General features: G+C 34.0%; 1 protein-coding gene across 2 annotated transcripts in view; it reads right to left on the reverse strand.

Moving 5' to 3' along the window:
* The window catches only part of LOC102684008 (proton myo-inositol cotransporter), a 124,366-nt gene that overhangs the window by 77,515 nt on the left and 32,632 nt on the right, over window positions 1-14,219 (reverse strand). For both annotated transcript variants that reach the window (XM_015352606.2, XM_015352605.2), the window contains exon 3: window positions 8,447-8,655. In XM_015352606.2, the coding sequence (XP_015208092.2) occupies window positions 8,447-8,655 (209 nt within the window). The remainder of the gene's footprint in view (window positions 1-8,446; window positions 8,656-14,219) is intronic.

Genomic DNA, 14,219 nt, shown 5'->3' on the forward strand with positions numbered 1-14,219 from the left:
ATAATTGCTCCAAAACACATGAAAAATAACTAATGTGTATTTCAGACAAACACTGAGAAAAGATGGGACCTCATCTGAGCCCAAGGGTCATTACTGATAAATCCTTAATTAAATGCCGATAGCAAATTTCAATTTTTCAATTAATTGCATAAGCTTTATATTGTTCTCTTTCCGCCAAGAACATAATTAGATTGGACCCTAAAAGATTAAATATATCTGCCTCATGGATATAATGTTTTATTTAATCAAAAAAGTAATAAGAATTTATGTGCTAAAACTATTAGAATGACATTTTTTTCTCATATATGATCTGATCGTTTGCCAGCACTTATCTGTCCTACAGACATTCTATATACAGTATTCACTAAGGTGAAATATATGTAAGTATTACATTAGGAATTATATTTAAAGGAACCTAGGTCTACAGTTGAATGCCACTAATCTGATTAATTTTCTATTCCTCATTTCTTCTAAAAGGAAAAGATGTAGTGTCAAAAGTAGACAAAAACACTAAAGGCATCTGTCTGAAAAAATACTTATTCTGAAGCAGTTTTACGGCACACCAATAACCAAAATAATGGAATCAGCTAGGAAGAATCCAGTTGCTTCGTTATCTAATTGACAATGGATATCCACTAATATAAAGAGCAACAAGACATCACAAAGAAAGCTCTAGATAATGACTTTAGCAAATGTTAACAGTAGCAAAAAGTGCAAAGTGATTAAGACTTATCTTTGGCAAAATGTCTAATAAACCAGCTAATATTTTTCCTATCCAATATTTTTTTCCTTTTTAGAGATATAATCAGAAAAGATAGAAAAGAAGCAACACTTTATTTTGTCTGTTCTTCTAATTATACCCATTGAATTTGCGTTTTTATGTCCTGGCTCCATGTGATGTCTCCTATAACAGCACAAGGAGTCAAGCATAATATTTGGAATTTCATGTGAAGAGGCTATTATTGGTACCCCGATAGAGCTATTATTATCATGGTGTCATACAGTAACTAGTGAAATTTATGTTTTCATTTATGAGACCAGCAAAAAAATATATATTGGTAAAAGTAAAATAAAAAATAGATTGCATTGTTTACTGCAATTGCGGTATTTATCATACAAACTATGGTAGTTTGATATCTAATGTAGATTATTGAGATAATGTCTATTTTTCACCATGAGCACTACCAGCTATTTGCTCACTTACCAATATTTGCTATACTGACAAATTTATCCTCAACTTCTATAAAACGGAGGTCTTGAGTGAGAATCCAGAGATTTACTGTTTTCCATCTGACCCACACTATCGATCCTTCTAACTCAGGGATAATCAATTTCAGGGCCTTCCAATCCACCATCTATGGAAGTGCATTGCTGCTATGAAGGAAAAAAAATGTGTTATTACGAGATAGTGAATTATCTCATAATTACGAGATAGCAGATGATCTTGCAATTACGAGATGATCATTTGAGTGTATGAACAACCTATTTCATTCTGCAATGACAGCACCTAGAAGCTACAGATAGCTTTGCTGGAACTGTGGGTTTAGTGTTCATGACAACATGCAATGCCTTAGAATGTGCATGGATGTACTTTCCACAGAGGTTTATCCATAATAAATATTACAATTTGTACCTAATGTGAACAATTTTAACCATGAGGACATTCACAAGTATACTTAAACAGGAATAAGTGTGCTGTGACTATATTCTACTGCATAAAATTAGAAGTCATCTAACAATAATGTAGGTATTGTATGACAATTGTGCTATTGAGTGGTGATCACTTAAGGTACGTGAGAATGTACTATCTTGTAATTACGAGATCATTTGCTATCTTGTAACGATGTGATAATTTTCTCATAGTTATGAGAAAATTCAGTAATTGTTTTTTTCATTGATGGCAGCAATGCACTTCTGTAACTTTCCATTAACTCTTAAGCAAAAATAATAAACAATATATATATGAACATAACAAAAATAAAGACCAGGACCAGTAAAATAGTTTACCATGATTATGGGTGATACCAGTGTGGCATAGCATTAAATCCATGATCAATATTTCTGAGAAGGGCAATGCTAATATTTACAAGTATTAAATGGCATGGATGTCCAATAGCTGGCAAGTTATCTACATTTGTTTTATAACCATTTGGATTTAAAACTTACAACTACCACCGAACACAATGCTCTCTTACCTGAATCTGAGGAGTTTAATAAGATTGACACAGAAGAGGTGCGTAGGCAGGATAATTGCAAGAAAGAGTGCAGCTCCAGATAATGTGTGTGGCAGAGTTCTTAAATCTTGTGCACATCAACTATGTGACATTTTTAGCCCATTTTTTTCTCCTTGTGGATTAAATCTGTTATTATCCCCCATTTCAAAAACCTCCCAAGTATGAACTTAACAACTACGGGCCAATGGCTATCACACCTCTACTTATAAAATGTGTGAACAGAAAAATTAGTAGCTATGATTATAAAGTACATATAGAGCCTTATTGATGCCCTGCAGTTTGCATATAAGAAAATGATTAAAGTAAACAATAATACTGTTACAACTATAGGTGACTAGGAAATATCCCTAAAAGTCTAGATAATGTGTGTAAACATTTCCAGCTTCAAAACAAAGGGGATGTTTGCTAAGATGTAGGGGATCTAGATTCTGTGATAACACATACCACAGATACCCCATACAGTAAAATCGGATTAAGATGAAGAAAGAAAAAAAGAAAAGAGACCACAAGAAGAGGGGGACAGGAGGAAAAAATGTACAAGTGTGTGCCAGGTGAGAGGTCCTTGTTCAAGATCATCAGAAAAAGACCAGATTGGAGCTAAGTATTTCAGCAATGGTAAAGACAGCTTTTAGAGAACTTGGAGATCCTCAGTGAATGCAATCTTGGTGCATCTTTGAATAGGGAGATAGGCTCCCATTTATTTTGTACTGTAGCATCTGGGTTTGCAGAGAGAGATTTATTTGTAAGAGTCGATTATTTGGTATACAGTCTGGGGTTATCAAGGTGATTATATTATATAGTATTTAACAATACTCACCTTGTTAAGCAAAGTTTATCGGCATCTTGATAAATCACTGGGTAGTGATTTATTAATAGTTTACTTGTTGATATTTCTTCTGCCTTTAAAATGATTTACCATTCTCTCTGCCACCGAAATTTTAATTTAAAAATTAATGGCAACTTGTTTATATGCATTTAAAGTAACAAGTCTCAGCATATAGAAGTGGGAAAATGGTTTTTACTTTTGTTATCTGATGTATGATGCACTTCTACTGGCTGTCCACAGGGCTGTGTCTTGTCCCTTAGTGTGTATTTTGTACACTATTATTTGAAAGAGCAAACACACAGACATTTTATTATGTTTGCTGATGACATAGCTTTTTCAGCTCATCAACAAATTCAGAATATCATGTTCCCATTCTAGATTATTATATTGAGTGATGTAATGAGTTATGTTTTCAAAACAAAATAGCTCATCACTGATTTCAGTTAAAATATAGCCCCCTCCCCAACTCACTGGAATGAATAGTCAGACTGTAGAACTTGTCATAGATTAAAAGTATTTGAGACTAGTCATAGATAAAAATGGAAGATGGGACAAATGTTGAGACCATTTCTAAAAAAGGTCAACAAAGACACCTTTTTTTCCTAAGGAAACATTCTGTGTTCACTTTCATTTTAACATTTCTTAAATCATTAATTGAAAATAGTGAACATAAGTAGCAAAACCATTTGGGTAAATGAGATCACCCTAAAATATAAATGCTCTGTGCATTGCTATCTAGGGTTCTAACAAAAGCTAACAGCATGATGGCCCAACTAATACGAATGTACACTATTGCCATCTGGAAGATGCCTCTGTGCCCCAAGGTTTAATGGTAATAGACTAATTTATCCCCTCTGCAATTCCACACTTACATAATGAAAATGATTTTTGTATTTTTTGAATATTGATTTTCCTAATCACTTTGTTGGTGATGGTCATTTTTGTTATATTGTTGTGTTGGATTTTGGTGAAAAACAATTTATCCTTGGTGATGATATAGCTTGAATTGAACTGTGTGTAGAAATACAATCCTTGGGAGTAGGGGGACTCCAGTAACGCCACTGTCATAACTCCCATAAATGAATTGGAGGAAATAAGTTTTATAATACCTTTAGGCTTCTCTTACTTGCCCACCCTTCAAGCTATTTTTTTCCAATGCATTTCAGGTTCTGCAGTAAAATATAGGAGATTCAGCATGTATCTCATTGACATTATAGTAAACTTACAGCGGCTGCCATGTCAGTGGGAGTTAAGCAATCCCACACTCCACACCCATCAGTTCTCAGTCAACTGTACACTAGGAATCCTGGTCAAAGTCCACTAGAACTATGTCCGAATTGTACGGTTCAACAGTTAAAAAGTGCTGGTCTTCTATGTCTTAAAACCTGCCATTTCTGGATCTTATAGTTCAACCAGCATCCAATACAAGCACATTTACACCTCAGGTGAGCCACCAGGATCACTACTGAAAGTACAAGGACATATTTGTGGGTTTATAAGACGATTTCTGAAGACATGGTGGATGCCCTGGAAAAGTTCGTCAACAACATAACCGCTGTTGTGTGCATTTTCCCATGAAAATACTAATTACAGAAATTGATGATTAGGTAAAAACAATAAATCTCTTTCCTCTTTATTCTCATTATTTTTACTCCTAGTACTTATTCTCCTTTTAACACTCAGTATAACATATTATTTGTCTCTACTAAAACTCGCTGATAGGTGAATGCACCACGTTTCACATATAATAAAACTGTAAAATGAAAGTTACATGGAAAATGTGTTGCCCGTAAAAAGAGCACAAATGTGAGGTAGAACAATGTAACTTGTTAATTAAGATCATCTGTATAAATAATGTTTTACTTCCAAAAATATTTTTTGATTTCAATGGAGTTTCAGATACAATTAAAGCTACATCAATACATTCACGATATTTTAGCAAAGCAATTCTTTTTCATTACAATTAGAACTTTTTCTCTCGTCTTTACAATTAGTCATAAATCAAATAATTATTTTTATCTGAAATATACAGTACAGTATATCAATTCAAAAGCTGTCAATCGAAAGGCAATAAATTTCCATTATTTGTAACCAACATCAAAATTGTACTTTACACATCACTCATAAAGCAGACATAAAGGTAAATACACTGAGAAAAAAGTTAATATATCCATCTGCATTTTGAAAGACCTACTGAGTGATCTGACAGGAATTAAATTGTCAATTTATTTGCAGAGATAAATGATATACTGTATTGTGTGATGTCAATCTAAAAAAAATCTAATCCCTACTTCTTTCTAGATAAGTGTGTGTGGGTCATTGAATATGAACACTGCATACATTTGATTTAAATACTGCAGTCTGAATACCATATACTGTACCTAATTTCTACCATTTTTAATATTCACTTTCCTTCTATTAGAGATGATTATAATTTAAGCAGCCCTGAAATAAAATATATATATGTTTTAATCTTACAAATACATTAGACTTCTAAATAAATGTGCTTTTTACAAATAGAAAGAAATGCAATCACAGACTGTTTAATTCTGCTTTGGCATTTATAGGTGACCAAAAAAGTAATTACAAGTCTGGTCAAGATACCTTTAATTAAAGCAAGACCAAATGCAAACCAAACAGAAATCTAATTACATATACAAAGGCCTCTTGTTAGCAAGAAAATATTTAAAAACATTTTTTCCTGGAAACATGGGTCTTATTCAGTGGTTGCAATAAGCCAGTTTTATTTTATTTTGACAATAAAACACTTCTGAAAGAATGTTTCAAACTTATTTGTCTGTTATCATCATTTGCTTGTTATCTTAAATACATACTGGGTATAACTTGATAAAAACAGTTACTCAAGCATTTCTAGATTTTCTATTTATTATTAAAGATTTAATATTATAATTTTTATTATTAACTTGTTAATTTGAAGATTAAGAAAACTACTATACATATTTAAATGTGTACTAATTTCAATATACACTTAAGATCCAAGAGTTACAGTTCACAGAAACTGTATCTAGCCTTGATTCAGAACAACTTCACAAGGCACATATATTTTCCTTTCCACAATAACACACATTGAAGTCTCTGTTACGAGTTCGGTAACAGGGACCGAACGAGTGAGTGAACCCAATAGCAGGAGCGAACAAAGCCAAGTCGTAATCCGAAAGCAAACCGTAATCGTAGGAACGAGCCGAGAGTCCAGGGGAAGCCAGATATCCGAAAGGGTACGTGTACCGAAGCCGAAGAGTAATCCGAAGCCGTAGTCCGTAGAGCAATCCGAGAATCCAGAGGTAGCCAGAAATCCAAAACAGAGCGAAAGCACCAATCCAAGCCGAGATCCGAAAAGCCGAAGTCCAAAGGGAAAAACCGAAATCCAAGACAAACACAGAGTAGAAGAAGCGCAACCAGGAAGCTCGATAGGGAAAACCAATACTGAGCAACAAGTTAGGGAAGGACAGGTGTTTAAGTAGGATGAGACGGGGGTGTGGTGGTAAATGGGAAAACTAATAGGTGAACTGATAGATAGGGGCTACGCCTACTTCTGCCTCCTCCGTTGCCGGGAGCCAGGGTTCGTAACAGTCTCTTCTTTTTTGTGTTCTGGTTAGGTGAATACACACTAACTGTATGACTAATGTGCAGTACCAGGCCCTTGCACTCCTAAAACTTCAACTAATCTTCAACTAAATAATTATTACAACACTGATATTCCATGTAAAGGATTACAAAAAAACAGACTTTTGGATCACGGTTCAAATAACTATACATAAAGCTACCAACTATTGAAGGCTCTACAGGCAAAATGTTGATTTTTTTCACTTTCTAGTGTGGAGTTAAGCTCTACTTATCCCATTTGCACCTTAAACACGTTTGCATTAAAAATTCTGATATATACAGTACTCATTATCAATTATCAAGAAGCATAACAATACTGGCATTTATTTTGGAGAGGGAATGTAACCACTCAAAACAAAAGCTTTGTTTTAATGTTACTAAATATTCATATTAATTTTCATAATGTAATAAACCAGAGAATATCTTAAGATGTGCTTCTGACAGTACTACAATCTTTGATCAGAGAGAAGGCATGGGATTTATTAACTGTAATTCATCTGTCAGGGACAGCAACACAAGCTGCACATTATGATATTTCTTTGGTACTGTACATAACTCTACTTTGCCAACAGATACAAGGAATGTAAAGCGTATACCTTTTTTCTCAGGTAGCTTTAGCTTTTAAGTTTTTATTCTGGTGTACAAAAAGAGAAAGAAAGAAAAGTGCTTTGTTTTACAAGAGTAACACCTGAGGCAAGTGTGAGCTACTCAAGACTTCAATGAAACTCTCACTCCTCAATTTCACAGCTGAGGCGAGAGAGACACAGCAAGTTAACATCACAACTGACATGCAACAAATAACACTTTACAGTCTGCTCATTTTCTTGGAAATTCACAGCTACCTTACTGTACCAGTGCTATAGGAGAACAACCTTGTTCTTTTTCATCAATAAGGTGGAATAACAGGATTTTGAGTTTGTTTTTTAAAAAAACAAACTGTGAAATAAGTATGCACTTAATTCTCCATTGTTTCCTTCTGAATTAATATAATACTGCTGTAATTTAAGCATTGTTAATTAATAGTAGATTTCTTCATGAAACTTTAATTATACTAAACTTTTGTATAATGTAACACGCTACAACTGTAAATGCAAAAATAAACATTCTTTAATAGTATTCCAATATGTTATATGTTAAGTGTTTGAAAAAAGCCAATTAAGTCAGAGTCCATTCTTCTTCCTTTAAAATACAGTACAGAAATAACATGTAAAAATGGTAAAATAAAAGAGTATATAAAACAACTTTAATACACTGCAATGCACTGAAGAACATTAAAAACCCATGAAAAAGTTACTCAATAATGTTAAATATTCAAAAGCTGAGATTATATTGATGGCTTAGATTGCGTCCAAAGAAGTTTGGATAGTGCTCTTCACCGTTGCTGAAGAAAGATTAGGAAATCCACAATTCAAGTCACACAATGTGAATCTGCTACAAAATGGTCAATGTTCTCTATTGTTTTAGTTACCATTAACAAACCTAGGAACAAAATCAAGATGTCCATTGTCTTATTTGATATTCCATTCAAAAAACAGGGAGATACAACCAGTACTGCTTACAGTATATCAAATCATTCTGTATTATTGATTTCACTTTGATAAACAGTTCTGGAAGATTTTACCTACAGTTCTTCATACACTGTGTAAAGGAAGTAGCTATTTATAGGGGTTGTGGGGGTGGATAATGTAACCTAGCTATTATTTTTCTCAAAGTCTATTTTCAGTAAAATGAAGCTCCTACAGTTGGTTGGTATACAGCTTACCTCCTCCAGCTTCTTTCTCTTCCTCATCAATGCTGCTTTTAATGCTTTCATACTCTTCGTCTATGTTTTGATTGCCCCGGATCTGGCTGAGAACCCGACGGGCCTTCTGAGTCTTTCCTTTCTGGATAAGCCAGCGTGGACTTTCAGGAAGAAACAGAAACCCGAGGAACTGCAGCACTGCTGGGACAACTGAAAGACCCAGCATGTATCTGCAAAAGAAAGAAGAAATGAGCTTTCAGTATCTCAAGGGGTAGAGATGTGCAGACACAAAACTTTAAAAGAAAACAAAGAACTGACATTACTAGACTGCAAAACCATTGAAAAAAAACAGCACGTTTTGGAAAAAAATACTTTTTTTAGTAGGTTTAGAATATAGTCAGAGCAGTGGAAAAAAAGAATAAGACAATAATTGGACAGAAACCTTTTTGGAAAAGAGTGCTAATTAAATTATTGGTATATCAGGACATGTTTAAAATTTACAGCAGATTGTATAGTATATAAATTGTCCTTCCCAAACATGTTTAACTGGTAACACAGTAAGAATGGTAAATAGTTCTGTCTTAACCACAGATTATATTCTGGAAAAAAGTAATGCTATCAATAATTCAATTTTCTAATGATTTGCTAATTACAGAGGTATACAGAATTCATCTGATCACAGGTATTTGTACTGCTATCACTATTTACTTAAACCTAATATTATTTAATGTCTAGTCTTATGATTAAAAAACATTTAATTTAGCTGAACAACAGACCCTAATTATTAGAGTAAGCAGGCATCTGTAGTTACATTAAAGTGACAAGAGCCGTAATTACATTTTTACTGACTAAAGCAGTAATTAATGGAATAACCACCATAGACTACACAGTACAGACAGAACTGTCAATATTTTTTAGAAGGGGGATTTTTTCTACTAGTCAGTTCTTACTTGTGGTCATGTCAGGAAAAATTACTTCTCTTCCTGACAGAGTGTTACCTTCACCTCATTACCTCCTACTGACAAATGATGCCATCTGGGCAGACATAAGGTTGAGTGTAAAAAAAATAAAATAACACACTCTCAAGATTTTTCCAATGTGTAGAAATGATAGGGACATTGTTTCCAAGAAACATAAAGCACAACACTAATTTACAGCAACCCAAATCTGAAGAAGCTATATATGAAAAAACCTTAGGTGTTAACACATCATCGACATCAATTTGACAATGTGGGGAAGCAATAAAAGGTGAATGTGAGGAAGCAATAAATAGAGGGAAGGCAAACAACATTACATTATATGCAGTGCCTTGCAAAAGTATTCAGACCCTAGAACAGTTTACACATTTTGCTGCTCCATACATTCAAAGCAAAAAAGAAAAGGAAAGAAATTATTAATGTCAATGAAATTTTACAATCCATGATTCAATAAGTATTTTAAAATTTAGGTAAGCAAACTTAAGGTGAACAAAATTACTTTAATGAGCCACACAATTATCTGCCTTTGTCTCTGTATAATAATAGTGGTTCTCATGGTTGTAGAATAAACACATCTGTTTCTAAGGTTGTCTTAGAGAAGGGTATAAAAATATTTCAAAGACCCTTAAATATCTCTTTGAAGGTAAGAAGTAATTTATTAAGAACAGTTACTTTGAGTTACAGAGTTATAGCATTCAGTGGCCAAAATGGGTAAAATTCTCCAAAGGCCAACAATATTCTGGTCAATCCACAAAGGAGTGAAAATAACATTTCAAATCTTGCCAGGGAATTGTAAAAATAACCAAAGTGATACTGCAAACATGTATTGGCAAAAGGTTTTGAAGTCAAACAAGACCAAATTAGAACCTTTTGTTTTAAATGCAAAGCTTTATATCTGACTCAAGCATTGTGTATCAGATAACACCATCAAGCATGGTGGTAGCAGCATTCTGTTCCTTATGTTTCTCATGAGCATGTTTTGAAGCTCCAGTCGCTTAAGGTTTCATGATGTTTAAAATAAAATATTGAGTTGTAAAGTAATGTGTATGTACTGTAGAACTTTATAATTTCACAAAATTGGACACCAGAGGAAGGGTCTGAATACTTGCAAGACACTATGGCTACAAGTTTAAATAGAGGAATGCTATGTTAAGCTTTTGAAATACACTACAAAGACCTAATTTACAAAGTTGCACTGGAATCAATCCAAAAAAGAGATACAGGATGCCTTTCTGGACTCAAAGGGATGTTTTTTACCCTATACTGTCACGGTATAGGGTACCTGAACCTTTTTAGTCTTGAATAGAGAAGACTAAGAAGTGACCAGATTTAAGTGTTTTTAAAATTTTAAAATTAAGATCAGGAAGCACCTTTTTACAAAAAAGGTTTGTAAGCAGTAGGGAACATACTGGTGAAGACTAAGCATTGGCTTCTTTCAACTCAAGATCAATGTAATGTCCTACATTATTTAAATATTTTTTTAAAACAGTCTAATGATTTGTCCTTTTAACTTACAATGATTATATTTTTGTGAGAAAAATCCCAAAAAAGTGTTTGATATTTTCTTCAGTAAATCGAACATACCCATCAGATAAGTTTATATCTCAGGATTTTTCCAACCAGTTTAATTCAAACTGTAGTTTTACTAATGTCCTACAGGCTATTTTACTTACTGCTGGGGCAAAAACAGTAAAAGAAGTAGACTGCTCTGACCTTTAACTGGGGGCACTGTGATATTGCTGTGTCCCTGACTAGATTAATAAGATATACAGCAGCAAGAGTTAAATTGTGCAATACAAGATAGAATGAAAACAGTACTCTGTAGCTATTTCATGGTATATACGGTTTGAATGAAAAATAATCAGAAAACTATATTTGGAAAATCCTTTTTCAGTTTATATGTTAATAACATATGTTTGAAAAGGGAAGCATTCCCTTATATGATACCTTATAGATTGAATACAGAATTAGACTTGAAATTTGATCAATTGAAGCTGATAAAATATTTTAATACGTTGTTTGAATAAATAGATCTACCTTTGATATATTAGATAATTATTTTATAATTATTTGAATACATAATTCAGTACTGATTGCTATTAACACTGTTGTATACAGTCTATGTTGGTTCATGTCTATTTACCTTTAAATTCATTATATAGCAATAGTACTATTGATTTTTTTTCATGAATGGTTGCTTCTTCTCACATGGAATCATGCAGCTAAGGAATGTTTGGTTATATTACCAAGTGTCTATTTCCAGAAGGCTTTTGTATGCCGAATCATATTGAAAGCAAAGGTTTCCACATACTGTAGGTATGACTCACATGTAAAGTAAGCAAAAACCATCCCTTATGTCAGGGGATGCTTGATGTCAATCATACAAATGGGTCTTGTTGCCTACAATTACAGTACTGTATGTCTAGCATGGCTGCAAGAGGAGTTATAGCATGTTTATCAAGACCTTCAGTGATCAAGACTGCTCAGCTTACGGTTATTTCATGAGCAACAGTGTCTACGGTAGTGTTAGTAGGGAACTCCAAGGAAAAGCCATCATCGCCAAAACTTGTACCTCAAGTCAAAGACCAGTGCCACACCCTTATTTCAGCATTCATTCTATCAGTTACTGGTCTAGAGCACTAACCACTAGTCCACATTGCTGTTAGTGACACACTTTGTTTTAAGAGTACACTTTCCAACTCTCAATAACATTAAAATACCAGAAATACAGTAAGTTGACAGGCACTAAACTAGGGTATCACAGGCTTTGCTGTCTCGTTTCTATTTCATATGAACAAATGGAAATATCCCAAAAGTACCCTGGACAAACACGCTTATCCTGTTAAAATAAGTTTTGCAAAAAATGCTACAGAAATAAGTAACCTGCTTCTCTCTGTTACTAGTATCTTGCTATCATGTTTCCTCTTAGGACTTACTGCAGAAACGTTCCACAAACTTCAAATAACAGGAAAAATTTAGTTTCACTACATGCAAAAAGCAAATTATATAAATGTTACCAGGGCTTACTGTGTGTGCAGCTTGAACTGTCCATCACACCAGAACTACTTATTCTAAATAAAGGTGACTATTACACCCAGGAGTGCATGGCCACATGCTGACATCCTGATTTTTGTGTGTAAAACAGTTGACAGTGGACAATAAATTAATATGAAGTGGTGTGTGTGTGCGTGCGTGCGTGTGTGAACATCTTGTTCATTTCATTATTTTGGCAGGATAACAAAACAATAACTTTAAATATATGCTCTTTTTAAAACATTTATAAGTAAAATTAATAAGGAAAAAATAACCATTTGGTAGAATGTTCTGCAGTATTCCCCAATATTAAGACCTTACCAACCAAAAAATACAGCTTAATGGTCAAGCTGTACATCATGACATTTTTAACAACATGGGCATGATATTCGGTCCAAGAGTAAGTCAAAGCCATTGTTTGAGTGCAGTAGAGTGTTCTACAAATGTGCCTTTACAATAGAGATTTTACCTTAAAAGCAGCATTCAATATCCTATTAAAAATGATTATCAACTATGCAGTTATCAGTAATAAAAGATCAATGGGGATACAGACTGTGGTGGTTATCAATGATCTATTACTATGTCTATGATATTGACATTATTATAACAAATTTTAATTACACACTATTCTAATATATCATTGTCATCTCTTACTCATGGCTTTACGACCAGCACCTCAAACTATAAGATATGTTAAATTTTTGTCCTTGTTTTACTTTTTTTTAAAGATACTACTAAACTGTATTATTACAACATTAACTGTATTCAGGCGACTCAAAGAATTCTAGCAATGGACATTTTTCTGTAGCATGAGTCACTGTCGTCAGAAATAATATTCCTCTACAAAAGCAGGCTCTAATAAGGTTTTGAAAAAAGCCTCCCTCTCACAGCATGCAATACTGCATAAAATCAAAGCATACTACTGACTTCACATCAAGAGCTGTGGTCTACAGAGCAAGTCACTCCATACCTTGAATTACTGCCTTAATACCTATTGTGGATTTTTTTCTAGTTGAACTAATCTGGCATCTTAAGGGTGTTGACAGATGAAGCTGATTAAATCCTTGCAATTCTGCATCAATTAACAAATTGCCTGTTCTTTCTTTTTTCACAAGCAAAGTGCCAATCATTCTTTAATGCAGAAACTTTGATGCGTATTTATCACTCATAGTAGGAGCTCATAGCTAAAGGGCAAGCCTATCCATGAAATGCCACATAAATGTTACTGAAATCCCCATGTACTACAGCTCATATGGATCATCCTATTAAGATTATATTGTTTGCTTAGCTTTATTACCATATATTGTTTAGGTTAAATATCATGTTCCATTAAAATAAATATGTACAATTTAACTATAATCTCTGAATATATTCCTTGATTGTAGTGCTCTCGGGTTCACATGGGAATGCGCCCTCGCTGCTGCCACCTCAGATCGGCCCCCCACCATTGGGGACTCGAACCCTGGCCTCCGGCGTCACTCAACAGGGACCCAGCCAGTTAAGCTAAAGGGAAATCTCCTGTCAGCCTGGCGGCTGAGGTCCCTGCTATTCACAGGGAAGGGCAGTGACGTCACCATGCTGGTAAGCCGGCTCGCACAACCTGTAATGTCGACCGTATACGTTACAATATGTTGAGTGCATACACCTAGCTCATTTTATTATCTTGGCTGGGCAACAAAACAATAACTTTGGATATATGTTCTTTCTGATTTGTTTTTTTTTTTTAATTTTGTAAGCAAAAAGAAACAGGCACAAAATAACCCTTTTGTAGAATGTTCTGCAGC

This window comes from Lepisosteus oculatus, chromosome 7, assembly GCF_040954835.1.
Source record: "Lepisosteus oculatus isolate fLepOcu1 chromosome 7, fLepOcu1.hap2, whole genome shotgun sequence".
Classification (NCBI taxonomy): domain Eukaryota; kingdom Metazoa; phylum Chordata; class Actinopteri; order Semionotiformes; family Lepisosteidae; genus Lepisosteus; species Lepisosteus oculatus.